This window comes from Phocoena sinus, chromosome 17 (assembly GCF_008692025.1).
Source record: "Phocoena sinus isolate mPhoSin1 chromosome 17, mPhoSin1.pri, whole genome shotgun sequence".
In the NCBI taxonomy this organism is placed as follows: Eukaryota; Metazoa; Chordata; class Mammalia; order Artiodactyla; family Phocoenidae; genus Phocoena; species Phocoena sinus.
The window spans coordinates 31,576,851-31,601,212 of record NC_045779.1 but is presented as its reverse complement, the minus strand read 5'-3'; the positions used below and the strand labels follow the sequence as shown (position 1 = coordinate 31,601,212).

At 33.5% G+C, this 24,362-nt stretch overlaps 1 protein-coding gene across 1 annotated transcript in view; it reads left to right on the top strand.

The window, feature by feature from the left end:
* Positions 1–24,362, top strand: part of MMP16 (matrix metallopeptidase 16) — a 344,665-nt gene that overhangs the window by 152,224 nt on the left and 168,079 nt on the right. Inside the window, exons 2-3 of the mRNA XM_032609350.1 lie at positions 1,796–1,944; positions 12,014–12,136. Coding sequence (XP_032465241.1) covers positions 1,796–1,944; positions 12,014–12,136 — 272 coding nt within the window. The remainder of the gene's footprint in view (positions 1–1,795; positions 1,945–12,013; positions 12,137–24,362) is intronic.

The following is a 24,362-nucleotide window of genomic DNA, read 5'->3' as shown; positions in this document are numbered from 1 at the left end:
ATAAGAAATGGATGCAAACAAAGTGCTATGGGGAAAAAAAAAAAGAGTTCAATTTCAGAATATTTGTGCATGTATACTATTAAAAATCATGATGAAATCTAATTTGGGTGAAATTGATTGACAATAGGTATTGAATTTCCTAGTAAATAATATATTGCCAGTGAAATCTTGTCTCCTTCTTTCAGGAAAAAAAAAAAGAAAAAGGTCTATTTCAGACTGTACCACTGTTGACTAGGTTACTGAATATATGTCTTCCTTAGCAGCCTATTCATTATAGATTAGATGAGGAGAGTGTCTGGGCATGTTTTCACTATGTGGTAGATGAGTTTACTAGATGGAATTTCAACAGTAAACCTTCCTGACAGTGATGCATTTGCTAATCCCTTAAATAGTTTTAGAATAAATGTTTTGTCTTATTTTCAAGGGGTTACGCTGCACCTTTGGGGGGTCAATTTCTTGGAAATATCACAAAAGATTCCACCTTGTGTTTTACATGTTAAGAAGCTGATATATTTAATATCTATTTCTTTTGGTGAAATTTAACTTCTATAATTGCTGTTTATTATCAATGAGAAAATAACTCTTTTCTGTTTTAATTGTAAGGTCATAATGGAAGTGTATCACGTATTGGGAGAAAGCTACAACTTCACAGGATCATTATATGATGAATAGACTCAGGTGGGAGGGGAAACACATACTGTTGAATACCTTCCATTAAATAGCAGAGCTTTTATTTTGTGCCAAAGGCAGAATTACCTGGCCTTTCTCAATTTGACAGGAATCTTCAAGAAATCTTAGAGCCTTATGAAAGATTGAAGTAAGGGACAGCAGGATGGGATATGAGCTGGACATATGATTGTGCATTTAAAATGAATGCATAGAATTGTAAAACTAGAAAGCATCCACTCTCTGGTAGAGATGTCCCCCAGATAACCCAAGTTTTGGTTATTTTTAAAATCTAACCTTAAATGACTCAGATTTTGGCTGTAATCATGACTGGGTGTGAGCTCAACATCAATATCTTCCTCTCACTATCCTCCCAAATCTCTCTTCCCTAGGGAAGACCAGAACTAAAATCATGATATCCTTAAGGAGAGGGACAAATATTCTCACCTAAATAGTCTGATTTTATCTCTATGTGAAAAGTTTGGTCACTTACATGATTTGGTTTGAAGTGAGTCAACTGTAAATAAATGAAAGGATATCCTTTACATGAGAAAGAGTTCCCTGTCCTTGAAGAAATCTAGCTACAATTGGATAGACCAGTTGCATAGAATTCATACCTCAAATGTCATTATAGAATAATTGGTCTACATGTGATGATGCTACTAGTAACAGCTATAGTCAGTGGCTAATTATTCAGGAAAATGACATTTCAGATGTGGCGTATGCACATTAACTTCCCCTTCCAGCATAGATGTCTCAGTGGGGTCATACTCTTGAAAAAATATCTTTATTTTGGGAAGTTGAGTTCCTAGAGGGCAGGGATCATCTTATTTGTGATTTTATCCAGTATCTACTATAGTATTCTATACAGTGTAAGCTTGAGACAAATGATTAATCTTTTTCTTTACAATTAGAGTTTGTGTGTATGTTAGAAAGATATGTTAACAACCACTGAAATTATACTAAAATAAACTACATAATATGTGTTAAAAAGAGACAAAATTAAATAATATATGCCCTTAGAAGAGGAAATAAAGTTTAAAAATCAACTATAGACAGAACTTAATTACCATAAAATTACTGTTAAATTGTGAAGTTGATCTAAAAAGAGCTGTACTTGTTATTGCAGGTTTGGTTACAGAAGTACGGCTACCTTCCACGGACTGACCCCAGAATGTCGGTGCTGCGCTCTGCAGAGACCATGCAGTCTGCCTTAGCTGCGATGCAGCAGTTCTACGGCATTAACATGACAGGAAAAGTGGACCGAAACACAATTGAGTAAGTAATGGCATCTGCACTCTTTTTCTCTCAGCTCTTGAGCCAAACTAAGTGGTCTGAAAAACCCTTAGTGAACTCCATCAACCACAAATGGAATGATTTTTCTCACGAACGTTTCTTTGGAACTTAACCTATGTTAACTCCACTCCCCTGAGATTTCATAAAAAATTAAAACACCAAATTAAGTTTATTCACCTGGACTTTAGCAATACATTTTCAAAATAGGAAAGAAAATACCAACAATAGGAGTCAAAGTAGATGTACAGCTGAAGCCACTACTAGAAGAGTGGTGATAAGTGATGTGCTGGAGCTGGATTGTATGGCTGGAGGGAGTAGTGTGTGCACATCTCTTTCCCTAAATGATATCACAGCAGTAGCTTGAAATTGGCCAAAGTCAAAATATTGAAGCCGAGGAAAATAGGAAACTGCAAATCAGTGCTCTGTTTTTGAGGGAGAGGGAATCAGAGAGCCAGTTAATAGCTTACTAGCTTTCTGCTAGTGACAATTCTCATACTAGTTAAATCAAGGGAAAAGTTTTCACTGAAAAGTCTGTGCTTTCAATCTTTTAGTAACAAAGGGCTTATTTCTACTCTTTAATAATATTTGTTATTTTATTTATTGTTTTATCAATCATTTGTTCATTTATTTGTTCAACCAGTCACACTTTACTGGGCATTTTATCTGTGAAAGAGGCATATACAGATCCAAAAGACATAGTCTCTTCTTCAAAGGAACTTCAAGTTAACTGTATAGCTAGACACAGTCATAAATTTTTTTACCACAAGTACACTATGAAACAGCATTATTGTTTCTAGACAACAAAGGAGGAAATGATGAATTCTTTTAGTGCAGGGAAGAATTATTTGTGTTCATTGAGTCTTTGATACTCAAAAGTAAATCTACTTCAGCATTTATAATGATCAACACACATTAAACCTACACAATAGGGAAGATAAGAATACATTTTTCTCTCTACTTTTTCAAGTAGAAAACTGAAAGTCAAAGGCTAGTTGAAGTCCAGATTAGCTTCAGAGTCCAGATTTTTTGACATTTACTTGGGGAAGTTTCCACTATACCATGCTGTGTGCCTTTGAGAAATGACACATTTTTCTTAAATACCTGAAGTGCCCGGACTCAGGCGTATATAATTAATTCTTACATGTTAAACTAATTTAATATATAATTTTAAAATTCTATTTTGCCTTCTAATACTTAAAGTATGATGTTAGTCATACTATTTCTATTTCATCAAAACAGAAAAAAACATATAACAATGGCTTGAAGATTAAACAGTTTTCAAGCAGTTTGAAAAACTAAATTGGGATAGGGAGGGTGGGAGGGAGGGAGATGAAAGAGGGAAGAGATACAGGGACATATGTATATGTATAACTGATTCACTTTGTTGTAAATCAGAAACTAACACACCATTGTAAAGTAATTATACTCCAATAAAGATGTTAACAAATAAATAAATAAATAAACACATTACCTCTCTTAACATTTTTCATAGATACTTAAATATTGAATTTGATTTGAGTCTGTGAAAACAGAATGAAGAATTAATATAATGCATTCTGTGAGAATGAGAAACCTGTTATTAATATTGGGAATACAATTTTGATATTTTGGATCTACTGCCCTGTAATCATCGCAATTCTCTCTTAATAGTATACTATCAAAAGTTCATTTTAAGTCATAACATACCTTTTATCCAAAATAAATATAGTGTTAAATTAATAAGCAAAACCTCCACCAAGCCCTGTGTTTCATTGCTGTGTACAATACAGAACTCCATTTATATTATACTCTTTATCCCAACAATTTAAAAAGTGCTCTGGACAAGCTTTCTTGTTCCCTAACGCAGAGCTGATACCTTCTAATTCACTATTTTCGAAATTATGACACAGTTTTTAAAAATACAATAAATGGTAACTTGGGAAACAAATTAGTTTAAATATGCTTATTACTAGATACTAAAATTGAGAGAGTGGAGTCCTATAAAAGGTGTCATTTGTGTTTCCCCCCACTTTTGAAAGCCCTGCTAATCATTGAAAAGGCTCAGGATAGATAAGTTTGATTCCCTAAAATAGCTAGAAAAAGGTCTTTGTCAGGACATAACGGAAGAGGAATGTGTGGAGGATTTATTTGGACCCTTCATGTGGAAAGGGGTCTGAACAGCAGTAAGAAGTAAAAGATGCAGAGGTGCAGAGAAAGACACGGGTCTTTTCCTGGCATACAGTGGCTCAGATTACAGACCAAAAGAAAGGAATGTGTCAGTGTGTAGGTGTTAAAGTAACATTTCTGTGAACTATAGCATTATAAAGAAAAGATCAACTAAATAAGCAGCCTTAAATTTAAAACCAACCAGTTTTTCTGCTTGCTTTTTGTTTTTCTTCTTTAAAAGAGTTTTGTTCTAACTCAGTTATTTTGAAATTAAAAATGCATCTTTCTCTTTAAAGAGAGTGTTACACTTGGTCATTATTTCTAGGTGAACCCATTAAAGCCTTGTTGAACCCTGGTCCTTTTCCTTCCTAGACAGTGATGCTTCCTCTGTCCTCTGTGTCATTCTTATTGTCACTCATACTAGAAACCCTGCTTCATGCTAGAAGCAGCTTCATTTGCTTCCTGTCTGTTTTTTCCACTGATGTATCCCCAGTCTTGGGGTATTGCTGCTCAGGGTACTCAGCTCAAATTATGTACCATTTTTGTAAGTGTAATGCCTATAATCATGCTACTTAAGCAATTTTCTGCGCTTCTGTAATATTAAATGAATGTGTGGTAACAATCCATGCTGAAATTGCATTCTATTATTTTACATAGTCAAATTATAATGTATGAATTTTTTCATCTAAGTCTTATTACATAAAATATGTAGTAAAATTAGAGACCTAGAATTATCATCAGTATTAAAATAATGTCTTAGGATTCATTCATTCATTATGGCATTTAAATGCCATAAACATTTATCTAATTTTAGAGTCTTGTTGAAATCAATTGTTTTTAAATTAAGTAATTATATTCTTTTTTGGCAGACAGACATTTGGTGGATTCAATCTATAATTCTTGGGTAATGAAAAGTAATGATGCCAATTATAATAATCCCTACATTACATTGAAGAAATTAACCATTTTCAAGCAACAAATCTGGTTATTACCTTAAGTGGCATATTATATAGCTTTTTAATTAATTAACATTGGTATTGGAGAGATAGTAGTGGTAAATACTTATACCATCCCCACCCAAAATGAGCTAATTATCATATGTTGCAATGGTTCTTTTAAATTATTGGTTACTTAGCTAATTTTAGTAAGCAAGCTCACTTAAATTCCTTAATAAGTGAATTAATCTATGTTATGAATAAAAATGCAGTGTTTTGCAAGGATGGAAAAGGATATCAAGGCAATAATAAGAATGAGTCTAATATGTTTTTATAATATTAGTAGTAAGTATTTTAAAATTTTAGTTTATCTTTTTATGTGTTCACAGTGTTATGCCTTGAAGCATAGTTGATGGGATTTGTAAGGTGATCTTTCTTTATGTTTTTATCTCTCTCTCTTTCTTTCTCTCTCTCCATATATATATATATATATATATGCATATGTGTGTGTATACACATACAAACATGTATGCATTTATACAGGATGATCTTAGAGTCTTGTTGTTATTAATTATTTAAATCATGCCCAGAAATTTGTCTTAATTAAAAATTATTTTAAGACTGAATAAGTAGCTTTATTTAAAGAATTATTATGAAACTGTAGTGATATTTGAACTCCTGATTTTGGAATTCAAGTATTTATTTAGATATATCAAGAACTACAAGCTTTTTGGTTTACTTATCCAGATGTTCCATGATTTTTTTTCTTTTGTCTAAATTATCAAGTTAAGACTCTTCTTTTTCAATTTGGATATAAAAGATAGATCCATCAGTAATTAAAGATTTTTCTTTGTTATTTTTTAACATAACAATGGTACTCAAAGCTATAACATTATAGCATGGGTCAGTCCACATTTTGGTAGCTGCAGAAGGTTGGTTAACAGCTAAATGAGCAGGGTCCTTAGAGCCCCATTCCAAAAGGTAAAAGGTGAGAGGTGAAAGCTTGAGAAAGAGGTGATACTCTAACAGAGCTTTTGTTCACATTGCAGATCATGGAGGCTTAATACACTTATTCTCTGTGCTTGGGTTTTTAAGTACTTTAACTTTGCAGTTTCAGCTTTGGGAATAACGTGTGGGTCTATGCAGGCTGCTAATGAGTTGATAGAAAAAAGAAACTCTGGACCAGAGTGAGCTATCAGCCTATCTATATTTTGAGCCCTAAGTTAATTTTCTTTTGAAAAATCTTCTTCATTATTATTGAACTTGAATACAAGCAAGGCCTAAGGATTTTTAACATAATAAATATAAGCATATTTTAAAATTTCTAGAAAGATTTCTTGGGACAACTATAATCATAGGTATTACTCTTACCTTTCATTAGAACTTGGAAAAGTTTGGAGGATAGAAACCTGTTTAATATATTATGTTGATGAATATTTTTCTAAGATTACTAATGCCTAAGGCACAAAATATATATTTTTGAGTATTTTTCCCTTGGTAAAGGTAGATATATGTACACAGGGCCACTGTGTGGCACAGCCCTAACCCCAAAGCCAAAGAGTGGCATTCCCATCTTATTCTATTGAGGAGCTGCCTTCCTGCAGCCCCACTATAGGGGCATCAAGGGCATGGACTACAACTTGAAGGAACTTCTTGGAGTCATGCAATGGGTAGCCCTATATGTTTGACATGAATGCCCAACTAATTAATTTCTTTTTTAACTGAAGCTAATGGATACTGTTTCCTATATGGTGGCTTTTAACATTACTGTAAACTTGCTTAGAAGATTATGGTTACTTTATTTACATAAAACAGAAGATAATGTGTCTGTTGGCATAATTGTTATCAAAATACTAAGAATATCCCCGTCTTGAACATACAAGTCAAAGTGAACTGAAAAATGTAGAAACATAGATATCTGTGTGCTGCTGCTGCTGCTTCTACTACTGCTAGTATAACTACTTCCTGATATTTTAAAAATAATATTAAAATTATAAGTTAATAATAATAGCAGTTACTATCTGCCAGGACCTGTTCTAAGTATTTCACCTGATTTAACTAATTTAATCCTCACATTAACTCAATAATAGTACAATCATTTCATTTTATAGAAGAGGAAACTAAGGAATAGAAAGAAACAGTAGACTGAATAATAGCACAGGGCTTGTGGGTCAGTGAAGCTGGATGGGAACCCTGGCAGTCTGGCTCTTGGATCCCTGCTTCCAACTTTTATAATGTAACTCCTCACAAGAGAACTGATTTTTAGATATTTTTCATTTTTGAATTGAGTTAATTTAAACAGACATTAATGATCCACCAAACTAGTTTAAAAATGTTCTGTATTCTAAACAGTTAAACCAATACTGAATATCGGTATTATATTTATGAAAATTGAGGTGGTGCCGTGACTTACAACTTGAAATTACAAAATGTCTCTCTTGTAGCTCACTGCCCCCCCACCCCCGCCCCCCCACCGAGCCCAGTGCTCATTCCCCATGTCTTTGTTTGCTTTGGAATGTCAACTTAAAATTTTTAGCAAGGCTTCCCTGGTGGCGCAGTGGTTGGGAGTCCGACTGCCAATGCGGGGTACACGGGTTCGTGCCCCGGTCCGGGAGGATCCCACATGCCGCGCAGTGGCTGGGCCTGTGAGCCATGGCCGCTGAGCCTGCGCATCCGGAGCCTGTGCTCCGCAACGGGAGAGGCCACAACAGTGAGAGGCCCGCGTTCCACAAAAAAAAAAAAAAAATTCTTAGCAAATGAGTCAGTACAGAAGCACAGGTATATGAGTGTGTGTTGACACACTGAAAAAGTAAGTGTTTTAGCAACGATACTTTCACAAAAAAGTACGACTTGAAAATCACACACACACACACACACACACACATACACTTCAACACCTTTCCTTTTCATATGATGTAGTTATTACCTTGGGTGAAACAATCAATTTTACTTTTGCATGCAAAAGTAAAATTGCACTCTTTACTTCTGCACTCTTGTGTATAGGTAAATATGGGATTTATCAAATTGGTATATGAATGGAACTAACATTTTGGTGCATGATAACTAGAAATGAACTGCCAGACTCTACCTGAATAAGAAAATTAACATGCCAATTTTACATTTAATATTAGACAGCATTTAATTCATTGATGAGTTCTAGTAAACACTGACCATTCTTGATATCACTGAGAACTTTAAAAATTGTAAGAGAAAGAAACAAATGTTTATAAAATTAAAGAACAAACGTTTGGAATCACATAAAAATCCCAAGGACAGATTTAGCTCAGATACTGTGTGACATATTTAGTGTCAAGATGTGCTCTGATCATGTTTTTGGGATTTTACATATTTTGATAATTAATACCTGCTAATATCTCTGTGCCAGAATATTTGGGTACATATATTGGTGAAATTAACATAGAGCTATCTTGACCAACCCTCATTAAGTGTTCTTTGAATTAAATTACTAGTTTATATTACCTCATTCCTGTTCTTATGTTTATTTCTTACACTTAAGTCATCTACATTATGGTTTAATTTTATATAAAGTTTCACACAACATCTCTCTGCATAGTAAGCATTTGTTCAAGGCACAGAGCTGTAAGAGTTACAAAGTCCTCAAGAAATATATAGGATAGTGGGGGAGATCGGTATGTGCAAAAAAAAATGCATGAAGACAGTTCATTTGCTTCATGTTCTTCACTGGAAGCTTCCCTGGGCACCGGTCCCATCCAGGCCTCTCTGGTTTGACTCACAGGCTAGTAGAAGAGAGAGACAGAGATGTACACATTGTAATATACACTATAATACATGCTGTGTTGAGATGGTAAACTGTACCTGTGGGAGTTGAATAATGAGGAGGATTAGGATTGTCTTTGTAAATAAGAAGGCAAAAGTATTCCAGACAGAGTTCACTGTATACAAAGGCAGAAAGAGGTTTGTTTCTGTAGAACTTGTGTGGATCTTGGGAAGCAGGGAGATGGGGGACATCCTTGCTAAGTATGCCTGAATAAGATTCTGTCTATAAAAACATTTCATACTTAGAATATGTAGTAAACACATCAGTGTTTTGAAAAGATTTATCTTTAGAAGTGAGAAGGCACTGTTGAGAGTAAGAGATACAGAGAAGTTTTAAAGGCAGAAGATACTACATCCTGATTGATTGGATGTGAGGAGAGATCAGTGGAAGATGTTACCTGGATACCTGGCTTAGGCATTAGAAAGACTCTGGGCTGAGATAAGGTATCAGAAGAATTGGTGCAAGTTTGGAGCTGAAAAATCATAATTTTAAATTACATGTAAAATTAGAAATGATGACAAGATAGCTAGATGGAGATGTGAGAAGACTTAACTAATTATATTGTTTTTTTGTTTTTTGTTTTTATCATGAATGTCTTACCTTAGACTGGGAGCTCAGCAAGAGCCCCTTGCCTAATCTTTTTATACACAATTTTTTTTCATATATCTCTTAGCGTATTATAAATGCCTAAAAATATTGTAAGATAAATGGATCAGGATAGAATGAGTAAATATATAAACAAATATTTGGAACATAAGAAAGAATTATGTGAAATGGGCAAAAGCTGAAGAAATCCATAAGGAATTTAGCAGAAACATGTTTCAGCATAGGAATCTAATACTCATCTCTAAAAGCCCTGTCCTTTGGAAGATGCAATGTTTCATTGAGAAAACTTTTACTAGGTCCAACATATGCACAACTTAAAATGGAAATTTACATTAGTAAATTTAAATGTTTTCAATGGCTGTCTTCATCTTTTAACTTTATGTATTGTTAAAGTAATTTTAGAGAATATATCCTCATTGAAAACATATTTCATCTGATAATGTATCAGGATAAATACAAATTGTCAAATTTTATCCCACAATCCATTTCAAAATTATTTCTTTCCCTAGAGTGTTTACTTCAATATTTTCTTTAGCTAAATGTAATCACATCCACATTAAGTAAATTTATTCATATTTAATAATTATTTATTCTCACAGCACTTTCAGGGAGATGTCAGAATAAGTACTTGGTTAAGAAATATAATTTTTGTTGAGAGTATGATTAATGAAATAGCCATTGATAAAAGCCACTTAAATTATCATTAATTAATTAATATTAACCATTAATGCTTAATATTTGTTAGTTGAATATGTATCTAGATCTTACAGAATATAATAAAAATATGTTTTCATTAAAAAATGTCCCTATCCACCTATTTATTAAGCCTCTTTTAAATTCTAGAGGTTGTACAGGGACAGGGAGTATGTAGATCCCCTGCCTTTGAGTGTTTTACACTCTAATGAAATATATCTCAAATTTAGTGATTTAGAGCAGGAGTCCCCAACCCCACAGGCCACGGACTGTTAGGAACAGAGCCGCACAGCAGGAGGTGAGCGGTGGCTATCAAGTGAAGCTTCATCTGCCGCTCCCCATTTCTCCTTATCATTTGCATTACCAACTGAACCATAACCCCCGCCGTGGAAAAATTGTCTTCCGTGAAACTGGTCCCTGGTGCCACAAAAGGTCGGGGACCGCTAATTCAGAGTGGCCTGGGAGTTTTAGTTAAAAGTAAAAAGTCTCAATTCTTGGCTCCAGAGACTTCAGTTCCATAGGTCTGTATAACTTTCTAGGCATTAGCATTTACAAGACATCTCATTTGGTTTGGAGACTTTAATAAAGGGAAAGAGTGATTTCTGAAGTAACTCTACAATGCATCATAAACTAGGATGGAGTTTGTTAAGTCTGTTAACTGCAATGTCTACATTTTTACTGGTAGGAGAATAAAAAAGGAGAAACGTATAATGCTTATCAGAAAAGTTTTTTCTTTCTTAAAAAGTAAAAGTCATGCTTTCATTGTTGCATGATGTTATTCTTATGTTTATAAAAGCTAGTTAGCTGATTGATCCATGTAACATAAACTATTTCAGTCATTTTCACGAAATGGACATCTTTAGACGGTCATCTCTGCAGTCAATTATTTTCCATTTAAAGAGTATAGAAATTATTTGATGAAATATAACAAAAATTCATTATTTTGCTCATTTCCACTTTCTGAAGCCTGTAACGCCATGAAGATTCTGCTTCAGTTCTGTAATTGTTAAATTAAATGAGCTAATGGATGATAAAGCCATTTCGAGTCACTAAAGAAAAACTAATAAAAATCATGTCAATCTTTCTCCTTAGACAAGAAGCAAGACTACATAGAAAACATGACAATGGTCAAAGGAGACTCTCCAGAAAAAAATTTAGACAACTGTATCTATATAAGTATTAAAAATCATTAAATCAAAACTAGCATTTAATTTTCCCAATGTTAATATTTAAATTTTACTGGTGTCATACTAAACATTATATTCAGAAAAAATTTTCTTAAGCAGTGAATTCAGTTACTATTAAAGGTTCAAAGAGAATGGCTGTTATTTGAAAATTGGGGTAATGCTTAAAGTGTAAAGAAGAAAAAAGTGGAGAAAGGCAAATGTTATTCTAAACAACAATTTCCTTCTATTTAAGCTAGAAGAGAGTAGCATATATATTCTTGATTCCTGGAGTTTAGGTCATGTAATAGATTTTAAAAATTGTTGAATGTTAAAGCTGAAAGAGACCTTAGTGAAAATTTATTTTAAAAAGTCTCATTTTCTGAATGAGACTTTCTCAAGGTCATATATCTGTTAACAGCAGATTCTAGTTAGAAGCATCAGAATACCTTAGTTTACAGTTAGCTTGAAATGAATTAGAGAGAAAAATTATCTAAAAGATATGAGTTATAAACTAGTGATTCTTGATCATTCCAGAAAAAAAAAGATGCTTTCTACAATACTTAGATTCAAATTGCAAGAAAACTGACAAAATTCTCCTTTATGTTTTCCCGTTTTTATTACCACTGCCATAACTTCTCAATGGATTTCTCTTTGAAATTAATGATTAGCGTTATTGGTAAATAACTGGAAAATATTGCTTTTTGCAGCTGGATGAAGAAGCCTCGATGTGGTGTACCTGACCAGACAAGAGGTAGCTCCAAATTTAATATTCGTCGAAAGCGGTATGCGTTAACAGGACAGAAGTGGCAGCACAAACACATCACTTACAGGTAAAATAGCTAATGATGAATTACTGTTTCTTTTCAATTTTTCACAACTATGTATTTCGACATTTTGTTTGAGATCTTATGCACACTGACTACATGGTAACATATAGTGATGTAATGTTAACATAAAGAAAAACAAAAATTGCAATTGAGAAGAGAATAAATTGTCCATTTGGGGACCCTGTAGACAGACATTCCTTGAAACACTTTTGTAAACTAGATCTTCCAGCTTCTTGAATGAATGCTAATATTCTGAAAGACTTTCAGATGAGTATTCTAACACACAACATTCTTTATCAAGTATTCATAATCTAAAAAAATATAAAATAATAAAGTATATAAATAATTGCAATTTAAACAATATATCTTTGAATTATTAATTAACTTTTGGTATCAGAGCAACCACTTAACTTTTTATCTTTTTACAACAATGCAAATGGATCATCCTTTCTTGTCTTCAATGAAGCATGCTTAAGGGATGAGAGTATCTTCCAATCTGGAGTGGCAATTGCTGCTAGTTCATATTCGTTCATTAACTAATTGAACGACGTTTTATTGAGTACCAGTTTGGACAAAGAACAGTGCTATTACTGGGGATATAGCAATAAATAAAACATAGGGATTCCATCCATCCTCATGGAATTTACAGTCACGTGGAGAAGTTTAACAATCATATAAATGTGGTGATGCCTGTTTTGAAAGAGAAGGAAAAGGATGCAAGAGAAATGTAAACCATGGTCATTCAACCCAACTTAGAAAACCAGGGCTGGCCTCCCTTCTGTCTTGAGAGTAATATGGAGCATTAAAGGAAATTCTTTATATGATCACCTTAACAGATACAAAAATGCGTTCAAGAAAATTTAACCTCCATTTATAACTAGGAATCAAAGCAAAGAAAGATACTTAATCAGAAAAATGACATCTACAAAAACAAAAATTACAGCTTCATTATGTATTTCACATATAATATGACCACTGTAGCATGAGGTGTTTGGAAAAAAAAATCGTTAAGTGAAACAACAAAAAATACCTGCTATCTCTACCTCTATCCAATAACATTGTGCAACTACTTATAGTTGTAAGGTAATAAAAGAGAACAAAAGATATAAGGATCTGTAAAGAAATAAAACTATAGTCACAGTTGTATCACTTTCTAATAGAACACCCAGAATAAACTCTAGATAATTTTTTTAGAAATAATAAAAGAATATATCCAGCTTTAAAAATAATTAGTAGATTTTATTTTTAGAGCAATTCTAGGTTTACAGAAAAGTTGAGCAGATAGTATGGGTAGTTCTCACTGCCCCCCCTCCTCCCAGTATACACACTCACATAGTTTCTCCCATTATTAAGATCTTAATTAGTATTTGTTACAATTGTTGAGCCAGTATTGCTCTATTACTGACTAAAATCGATAGTTTACACCACAGTTCACTCTTTGTGTTGTAGTTTTATTGATTTTGACAAATGCATAATATCATATAATATTACAGTATTATACAGAATTAGTTTCACTGTTCTGAAAATCCTTTGTTACACCTATTCATCCCGCTTCTCCTTAGGACACTACTGATGGTTTTAATGTCTCTATAGTTTTGCCTTTTCTAGAATGTCATATGGTTTGAAACACAGTTTGTAGCCATTTCAGACTGCTTTCCTTCACTTAATAATATGCATTTATTTCCTCCTTGTCTTTTCATGACTTGATAGCTCATTTCCTTTTATTACTGAGTAATATTCCGTTGTATGGATGTGTCACAGTTTGCTTACCTGTTCACCTATTGAAGACTTCTTGGTTGCTTCCAGTTTTGGGTAATTATGAGTAAAGCTAGTATAAACATGTGTGGGCTGGTTTTTGTATGGACATTAATTTTCAACTTATTTGGCTAAATACCTGGGAATATAATTTTGCTGATCATAAGGTAAGACTATGGTTAGCTTTTTAAGAAACTACCAAACTATCTTCAAAGTGGCTAAACCACTTTGGTTTGGTAATTTTGCATTACTACCAACAATGAATGAAAGTTACTGTTCCTCTACAACTTTGTCAGGATTTGGTGTTGTCAGTGTTCTGGATGTAACCACTCTAATAGGTGGTTTCTCAATTTTTTAACTTGCAATTCCCTAATGCCATGTGAAGCTGAGCATATTTTTGTATGCTTATTTGCCATCTGTACATCTTCTTTTGTGAGACGACTGTTTAGATCTTTGTACCAACTTTTAATTGAGTTGCTATTTTAAAGGTTCTTTGTATATTTTGGATTACAAGTCTTTTATCAGATATGTTTTCAAATATGTTGTCTCAGTCTGTGGTTTGACATTCCATTCTCTTTTTTTAGTGTATTTTGCAGAGCAGAAGTCTTAATTTTAATAAGGTAGAACTTATCAATTATTTTCATTTCTATATTGTGCTTTTGTTGTTATATCAAAAAATCATTGCCAAACAGAAGGTCACTTAGAATTTCTCCTATGTTATCTTCTAAAATTTTAATAGTTTGGCATTTACATTTAGGTCAATGATCCATTTTGAGTTTGTTTTGGGGAAAGGTGTAAAATCTATATTCATTTTTTTACATGTGGATGTTCAGTTGTTCCAGCACCACTGGTTGGAAAGACCATTCTTTCTCCACTACCTTTGATCTTTTGTCAAAGATCAGTTGCCTATGTGCGTGGGTAAATTTCGGTGCTCTTTATTCTGCTTCATTGATCTATGTGTCTATTCATAAACCAATATCACACTTTCTTGATTACTGTGGTTTAGAGTAAGTCTTGATATCAGATAGTGTCAGTTTTCTGATTTTATTCTTCTTCTCCAGTATTATGTTGTGTTTTCAGAGTCTCTTGCCTTCCCACATAAACTTTAGAATCAGTTTGCCATTACAGGCGTTCCTCAGAGATATTCTGTGTTCAGTTCTAGATCAACAAAATAAAGAGAATATAGCAATCAAGCTCATATAACAATCAAACGATGTCTTGAAATTTTTGGTTTCCCAGTGCATATAAAAGTTGTTTACACGATACTACAGTTTATTAAGTGTTCAGTAGCATTATGCCCAAAAGCACAATGAGCATGCCTTAGTTAAAAATACTTTATTGATAAAACATGCTAACCTTCAGCTGTTGATGGCTACTGACTGCTCAGGGTGGTGGTTGGTGAAAGTCAAGGTGGCTGAGGCAAGTTCTTAAAAGAAGACAACAATGAAGTTTGCCACATTGATTTACTCTTCCTTGTATGAATAATTTCTCTCTAACATGCAGCGCTGTTTGTAGCATTTACCCACAGTAGCACTTTCAAAATTGGAGTCAAGTCTCTCAAACCCTGCCACTGTTTTAACAACCAAGTTTATGTCATATTCTGAATGCTGTTTTTTTTTGTTATGTCAACAATCTTCATAGCATCTTCACCAAGAGTAGATTCCATTTCAAGAAACCACTTTGCTCATCAGTAAGAACCAACTTCTCATCACTTAAAGTTTTATCACGGGATTGCAGCAATTTAATCACATCTTTAGGCTCATGTTTCATTTAAATTCTCTTGTTATTTCCACCACATCTGCAGTTACTTCCTCCACTGAAGTCTTGAACCACTCAAAGTCATCCATGAGTACTGGAATCAATTTCTTCCAAACTCCTGTGAATATTGATATTTTATCTCTTTCCATGAATCACAAATGTTCTTAATGGCATAAAGAATGGTGAATCCTTTCCAAAAGATTTTCAGTTTACTTTACCCAAATCCTTCAGAGGAATCACTATCTATGGCAGCTATAGCCCTACAAAATGTATTTCTCAAATAATAATACTTGAAAGTTGAAATCACTCCTTGTTCCAAGGGCTGCAGAATGGATGTTGTGTTAGTAGGCATGGAAACAACATGAATCTTGTATATCTCCATCACGGGTCTTGGGTGACCAGGTGAATTGTTAATAACCAGTAATATTTTGAAAGAAATCTTTTTTCTGAGCACTAGATCTCAACAGTGGGCTTACAGTATTCAGTAAACCATGTTGTAAACAGATGTATTGTCATCCAGGCTTTGCTGTTTTACCTATAGAGCACAGGCAGAGTAGTTTTAGCATAATTTTAAGGGGCCAAGGATTTTTGAAATAGGAAATGAACATTGGTTTCAACTTAAAGTCACCAGCTGCATTATCCACTAACAAGAGAATCAGCTTATCCTTTCAAGCTTTGAAGTCAGGCATTAAGTTCTCTTCTCTAGCTATGAATGTCCTAGATAGCATCTTCTTCTAATATAATAAAGCTGTTTCATCTACATTGAAAATTTAATGTTTAATGTAGCAATCTTTATTAATTATCTTTGCTAAATCTGGATAACTTGCTGCAGCTTCTGTATCAGCACTTGTTGTTTCACTTCGTGCTTTTATGTTATGGATATAGCTTCTTTCCTTAAACCTCATATACCAACCTCTGTTAGATTCAAACTTTTCTTCTTCAGCTTCGTCACCTGTCTCAGCCTTCACAGAATTAAAGAGAGTTAGGGCCTTTCTCTGAATTAGACTTTTGTTTAAAGGAATATTGTGACTGGTTTGATCTATGTAGACCATTAAAACTTTCTCCATATAAGCAATAAAGCTGTTTTGCTTTCTTATTATTCGTGTGTTCACTGGAGTAGCACTTTTAATTTCCCTCAAGAACTTTTCATTTACTTTCATAGCTTAGCTAACCATTTGGGGCAGAGGTCTAGCTTTTGTTCTATCTCAGCTTTTGACATGCCTTCTAAACCTAATCATTTATTACTTTTACTTAAAGTGAGAGATGTGTGATTTTCCCCTCACTTGAATACTTAGAGGCAGTTGTTAGGTAATTAATTGGTCTAATTTCAATATTGTTGAGCCTCAGGAAATAGGGAGGCCCAGTGAGAGAGAGAGCAATAGTGGAATGTCAGGTTAGTGGAGCAGTCAGAACACAGACAACATTTCTTAACTTCACTGCTTTATGTGGGAGTGGTTCATGTTACCCCAAAACAATTACAGTAGTAACATCAAAGATCACTGTCACAGATCACCATAACAAATACAATAATAATTTAAAAGTTTGAAATATTGTTAGAATTACCAAAATGTGACACAGAGACACAGTGAGCAAATGCTTTTTGAAAAATGGTGCCAATAGACTTCCTCAACATAGGATTGCCACAAACCTTCAATTTATAAATAACACAATATCTGTGAGGCACAATAACACAGGGTATGCCGGCACCCATGAAATAATTTAGCAGGAGTTTTATTGTGAACGCCTTGAATATGCAGATCATTCTGGGGAGAACTGACATCTTAATATTGATTGTTACCATTAATGAACATGAATATTTCCCCATTTGTTTAGGTTTTTGATTTCTTTCCTCAGAATTTTATACTTTTTTTTTTATACTTTTAATCTTATAAATCTTTTGTATATATCTTAGTCCATTTGGAATTCTATAACAAAATACCATGAGTGGCTTATAAACAGCAGAAATTTATTTCTCACAATTCTGGAGGCTGGGAGTCTGAGATCAAGTTTCCAGCATAGTTGGTGCCCTCTTCTAGGTCACAAACTTCTTGGATCCTCACATACATAGCAGAAGGGTTAGAGATATTTGTGGGACACTAATCCCATTCATGAAGGTTCCATCTTCATGACCTAAGGACTTCCCAAAGGTCCCATCTCCTAATATTATCATCTTTGTGGGTTAGGATTTTAACATATGAATTTTAGGGGGACAAATATTCAAATCATACTCACATATTTTGGATAGACTTATTTCTAAGGATTTCTTTAAACATTTTTTGTACTATAAGTTGTATTGTGTTTTAAATTTCAAATTCTAAATGTTTATTACTGATATATAAGATAGCAATTGACTTTTGTATATTAACCTTGTAGCCAAGAATTTTGCTATAAATCACTCATTAGTTCAGGATACTTTTTTGGTCAGTTCATTTATATTTTCTACATAGAAAATCATGTCATCTGAAAACAAGGATAGTTGTTGTTTTTTTTAATTCCCAATCTGTATTGCTTTTATTTCCTTTGCTTATTTTATTGCATTAGCTCCTGCTTTCAGTGCAATGTTGAATAGGAGTGCTGGGAGCAGACATCATTGCCTTTTTCCTAGTCTTTAAGGGAAAAGCATGTAATTCCTCACCATTAAGTATAATATAAGCTACAGGCTTTTTGTTAGATGTTTAATCAAGTTGAGGAAGTTCTCCCATTCCTAGTTTGCTGAATATTTTTAGTAGGAGTGGGAGTTGTCTTTTATCAAATGCTTTTTCTGTATCTATGCTATGATTGTATGTTTTTTCTTCTTTAGCCTTTTAATGTGATTGATTACCTTAATTAATTTTCAAATGTGGAATGAGACTCTCATGCCTGGGCTAAATCCCACTTTGGCATGGTGAATAATTCTTTATATACATTGTAGAGTTTGATTTGCTAAGTTTTGTTTAGGATTTCTACATCTATGTTCATGAGTAATATTGATAAGCAGTTTTCCTTTCTTGTAACGTCTTTATCTGGTTTCGGTAGTAGGGTAATTCACCAGTGTAACCGTTTAGACCTAGTTCTTTTTTTTTTTTTTGGAAGGGTATTAATTTCTAATTCATTTTATTTAATTGATATAGGACTGTTCAGATTACCTATTTCTCTTTGTGGAAGTTTTTATAGATTGTGTCTTTTAAATGAGTTGTTCAGTTAAATCAGTAATAGCCTTTATAGGCTGCCTTAACAAAAACCTTGGTGGCTTAGACATCAAGAATTAAATTTCTCACAGTTTTGGAGCTTAGAAGTCTAAGATTGAGGTGCTGTCAGTGTCCTTTTCTGGTAAGGCTTCTTTTCCTGGTTTTTAGATGGCCACCTTCTCACTGTGTCCTTATCTGTGTCCTTTGTAGGTCAGTTTTAGACCTATAAAGCTTACACAACTATGTTTCCTCTGTGTGTGGGTGGAGAGAAAGAGATTTCTGGTGTCTTCTTCTCTTCTTATAAGGACACCAGACATACCGAATTAGGGTCCAACCTTGTGACTTTATTTACTATCAAGTACCTCCTTAAAGTCCCTATCTCTGAATACAGTTACATTGAGAGTTAGGACTTTAATATATGAATTTGGAGGTACACAATTCAGCCCATGACATCATCTAAGTTATCACATTTATGGACATACACTTGTTCATAGTATTCTTTTATTATCCTTTTAATATTCATGGTATCAGTACTGATGTGCCTTCTTTCATAACTGATAGTAATTTGTGTCTTCTTTTTTTCTTATTTAGTCTGGCTAGAGGTTTATTAATTATATTAATCTTTTCAGAGAAATGGCTTTATTTTTTTTTCTGTATTGTTTTCCTGTTTTCAGTTTCATTGATTTCTGTTCCAACTTTATTTTTCTTCTGTTTGCTTTTTTTTTTTCCTAATTTCCTATGATGGAAGTTTAGATTAATTACTTTTATCTTACTTTGCCTCCTAATATGCACTTAATGCTATATATTGTATTTTAAGCACTGTTTTTGCTGCATCCCACAAATTTTGATAAGTTGTATTGTCATTTTAATTTAGTTCAAGTAATATTAAAATTTCCTTGAGATTTTCGTTCTTTGACTCACGTGTTATTGATAAGTATGCTGCTGTATCTCCAAGCATTTTGAGATTTTCCCTCGTATTCTTGGTGAATGTTCCATGTGAGATTGAGAGTAATGAGTATTCTGCTGGTTTTGGATGAAGTTTTCTGTACATGTTGATTAGATAAAGTTGATTAATGATGCTGTTCAGTTCAACTATATCCTTACTATTTTCTATCAGCAGGGTCTGTCAATTACTAATAGAGTGGTGTTGAAGTCTCCAACAAACGGTACACTTGCCTTTTTCTTCTTGAAGTTCTATCAGTTTTTGCCTCATTTATTTTGTTGCTCTGTTGTTAAACATATATATATTAAGGTTTGTTACACCTTGGAAAAATTGACACCTTTATCATTATGTAATGCCCCTCTTTATCTCTGATAATTTACTTTGCTCTGAGGAAGACTTTGTCTGAAAATAATATAGCTATTATGGTTTTCTTTTGATTAGTGTAGCGTGGTATTTTTTATCCTCCTATTTTTAACCATCAAAATCTATATATTTAAGGTGAGTTTCTTGTAGACAACATATAGTTGGGGCTTTTTTTTTTTTTTTAAATCCACTCTTATTGTCTTTATCTTTCCATTGGTATATTTAAGCTATTCACATTCCAAGTAGTTATTTATATAGTTAAATTAATATCTACTATATTTGTAACTTTTTGCTGCCCATTTCTGTTGTTCTTTGTTTTGTGGATTTTGTTTTGCTTTTGTTTTTGTATTTCCTTTTTTTCTACCTTTTCTGGTCATATTGAGCATTGTATATATTACCATTTTCTATTAACATATCAATATTCTTCTTGCTTGGATCATATTCTTCTTGCTTAGATGGTTTTTGAGGAGAAGTCTAATTGAATTGGTATCTTTGTTCCTCTGTAGATAAGGTGTTTTTCCCCCCTCTGGCTTCATTCAAGGTTTTATCTTTGTCTTTGGTTTTCTGCAGTTTGAATATAATATGTCTGCGTGTAGATTTTGTTCTCTGAGAGTCCTGGATCTGTGGTTTGGTGTGTGACATTATTTGAAATATGTCTCTGTTCATATCTCTCTTCTTATTCTAGTATTCTTATTATATTCTGTTACACTTAAATGTCCCATAGTTCTTGGATGCTCTGTTCTGTTTTCCAGCCTTTTTTTTTTTTTTTTTCCCCTTTGCTTTTCAATTTGGGAAGTTTCAACTGAGTTATCTTCAAGTTCACTGATCCTTCCCTTGGTTGTATAGTCTTATGATGAACCTATCAGAGATATTTCTATATATATATATATATATGTATATATATATATATTTAGCATTTCCTTTTAATTCTTTCTTGTAGTTTCCATCTCTCTGCTTATATTACTCATGTGTTTTTTTCTTGTTGTCCACTTTTCCCATTAGAGCCCTTAGGATATTGATCATATTTAATTCAAATTTCTGGTCTGATCATTCAAAATCTCTGCCATAAAGAGTCTGGTTCTAATGTTTCTTTTGTCTCTTCAGTCTATGTTTTCTCTTGACTTTTAGCATGTTATTAATTTTTCTTTTGAAAGCCAGACCTGATATATTGGGTCATGAAACTGAGGTAATAAGCCTTTAGTGTGAAGTTTCATGTTCATCTGCTTAGGAGTTTGGCTGTTTATTTTTTCTTGTAGCTGTAGGTGTTGGAAGCTTCATTTTCTTCTACTGGCCTAGTTTTTGTCTCCCATGCTGTCTCTGAATATCCTAGAAGCTCTTTCTTAAATAAACTTTGTGTCTTGCAGCTTTCTAATTTGTAATCCACTGTTATTATACTGAAACTTGTTGGTGTGGTGTAAAGTATTGGGGTGAGGAAGCAGTCTATAATCCTGTGATTAAATGTCAGTTTTTTAGGTGGGCTTGACTTTTGGGGATCTTACACCCAGAATATTAGCATAGCCTTTTACTTCTTTTCTTCTACTATATCAGACAGGACTGATTCAGGGACTTTTGCTTCTGATTCTTCATACTCTTCTGTGTCTCCAGTTTTGGGGGTGGAACTTTGCCCTGTAACTGCAATTCCCGATGGAGCTATGAAGTGTTGTTTAGTTTTTGTTTGCTCAGCTTTTTTGTCTTATTGTGAGGTTGGGAGTAACAGCTTCCAAGCTCTTTACATGTCAGAACAGAAACTGGAAATTTTTTACAAGATCAATATACAAAGTAAACCGTCACACACACAGAGTATAATCTTTACAAAAATGACATTTAAAATAGACACAAAAGTATGAGTAAAGAATAAATCTACAAAAGATGTGTAAGCCCTTTAAGAAGAAAATTAGGAACTTTTATTGAAAGACATAAAAAGACCAAAAATAAATGTAGAGATATATTTTGCTCTTAATAGAAAGTCTCAATATAATGAAAGTTCAGCTCTTCCACAAATTCAATGCAATTTTAACAAAATTCCCAGTAATATTTTTTGTATAATTTAACAAACTGACTCAAAAATCTCTGAGGATTAGTGAAGGCCCAATATTAATCAAAATGTTCCCACTTACTAGATATGAAGACTTTCTTTAAATCAATACAAATTAAGGCAATATGTGGTGTTAGCACAGAGATAGACAAATAGTCCAACAGTGCAGACAAATGATCACAGAAATAGACCATTCATGTATTAAAAAATTGATTTATGCCAGAGCAGTCCTTGTAGATCAGTGAGGAAAGGATGGGCTATTTTACTTATTAACTTATTCTGTGATAATTGGTTATCTATACAGAAAACAATGAAATTAGGTTCTTACCTCATACCATAGAAAAATCAATAAATATCAACTGGATTAAAGTATAACCAATTTTAGACCTATAAAGCTTACACAACTATGTATATTGATATTTATTTTTTCCATTTCAGATTTTATTATTTTTCTGACCTGATTTCCAAACTCTTGACAGTGTACCCTGCTTAGTGTCTCTGCATCCTTAGGTACTACCTACACCATTCAATTTTAAAAGAAAGAAAGAGAGAAACTAAGAGCCATTAGGTTCAGAATAGATCATAATTCCGTCTATGTTGTATCCCTATACTGACAATTGTCTCAGTTAGTTTTGAATTTTCAAATAATTAGGTGTTTATCCCTGTAAATTTCCAGATTATTTTTTAATGTTTGATTATTGATATGCACATAATGTGATCAAGAGTTTTGGAGTAAGAAAAGTCTGGATTTTCATTCTGGCTCTGATACTTGCTACCTGTAAAACCAGGATCAAGTTACTTATTTTTCCAAGTCTCATTTTCCCTGTGTGTAAAGTGAGTATTGTAACAATACCTGCCTCACAAGGCTTAAGAGACAATTAAGTCAGATAGTAGGGAAAAAAACCAAAAACAGCATAGTGCTTGAAACTCAGTGCTTAATAAATGCCAATTATTATCTTAACTTCTTTAATTTATCAGACAAATCCCAGAAATTGTTGAGAATATTATAACAGGATAAGAGAAAGTTGGGAGTGAGAGCTAAAGATACTACCTTCTAAAGTTAATATATATAAGGTGTTAAGAAGTTGCCTTGTATATAATAGGTAGTAAAAAGTATCATTTGCTACTACTTTTTTTTTTACTATGTTTAGGAAAATAAATACAAAATATGACATTGGAGCTCAAAATGATTACAGAATGTGCCATTACAGAATAAAGACAGCAATTGGAATGGGGGTGGTAGAATCTAGGTTTTATTTGATTGCAAACTCATTATGAGCCAACAGTATAATGTGGCTCAAAAAGAAAAGCTAGAATGTCCATAGTAGATTTATAGAAAGCAAAGTGTTCAAAGCAGTGGAGATGCTAATTTTATCTCTGCTTTGTTGGCCATGCCTTACCTGATGTATCTTTTTTTCTTTGGGCCACCACATTTTCTGCTGCTTCTTGGCAAATTAATGCACACCTCTAAAAAGAAATCAAAATACTAAGAGATCTTGAATGCAGTTTGCATGAGGAAGAGCTCAAGATTAGAGCCAAGTATTCTTAACATGATGGAAAGAATATTTAAGGGAGAAATTTCTTTTTTATTAAATATCTTTTTTATTTTAATAATTTATTTTTGGCTGCATTGGGTCTTCCTCGCTGTGCAGCTTTCTCTAGTTTCAGTGAGCGGGGCCTACTCTTCGTTACGGTGCATGGGCTTCTCATTGCGGTGGCTTCTCTTGTTGTGGAGCACAGGCTCTAGGAACATGGGCTTCAGTAGTTGTGGTACACTGGCTCAATAGTTGTGGCTTGTGGGCTCTAGAGTTCAAGCACAGTAGTTGTGGTGCACGGGCTTAGTTGCTCCACAGAGTGTGAGATCTTCCCAGACCAGGGCTTGAACCCCTGTCCCCTGCATTGGCAGGCGGATTCTTAACCACTGCGCTACGAGGGAAGCCCTATTTTCAAATACTTAAAGGCTTTAAGAGAAATTTAATATTTTGAGCTATCAGAAAATTAAATCATCCATCCTACAATTCTTTTTTCATCATTGGAAACATATAAACCAGGAAATTTATTTACTTGTCAGGGAAATTAGAGAACATTTGTGGAATGGTTGGAAAGTTCAATTACATAACTTTAAGATCTCTTCCTATCTTTAAAATGTGGGATTGAAAGGAACTTTCTATAATCAGTCCATTTAAAGGGAATGTCTAGGCCCCTATG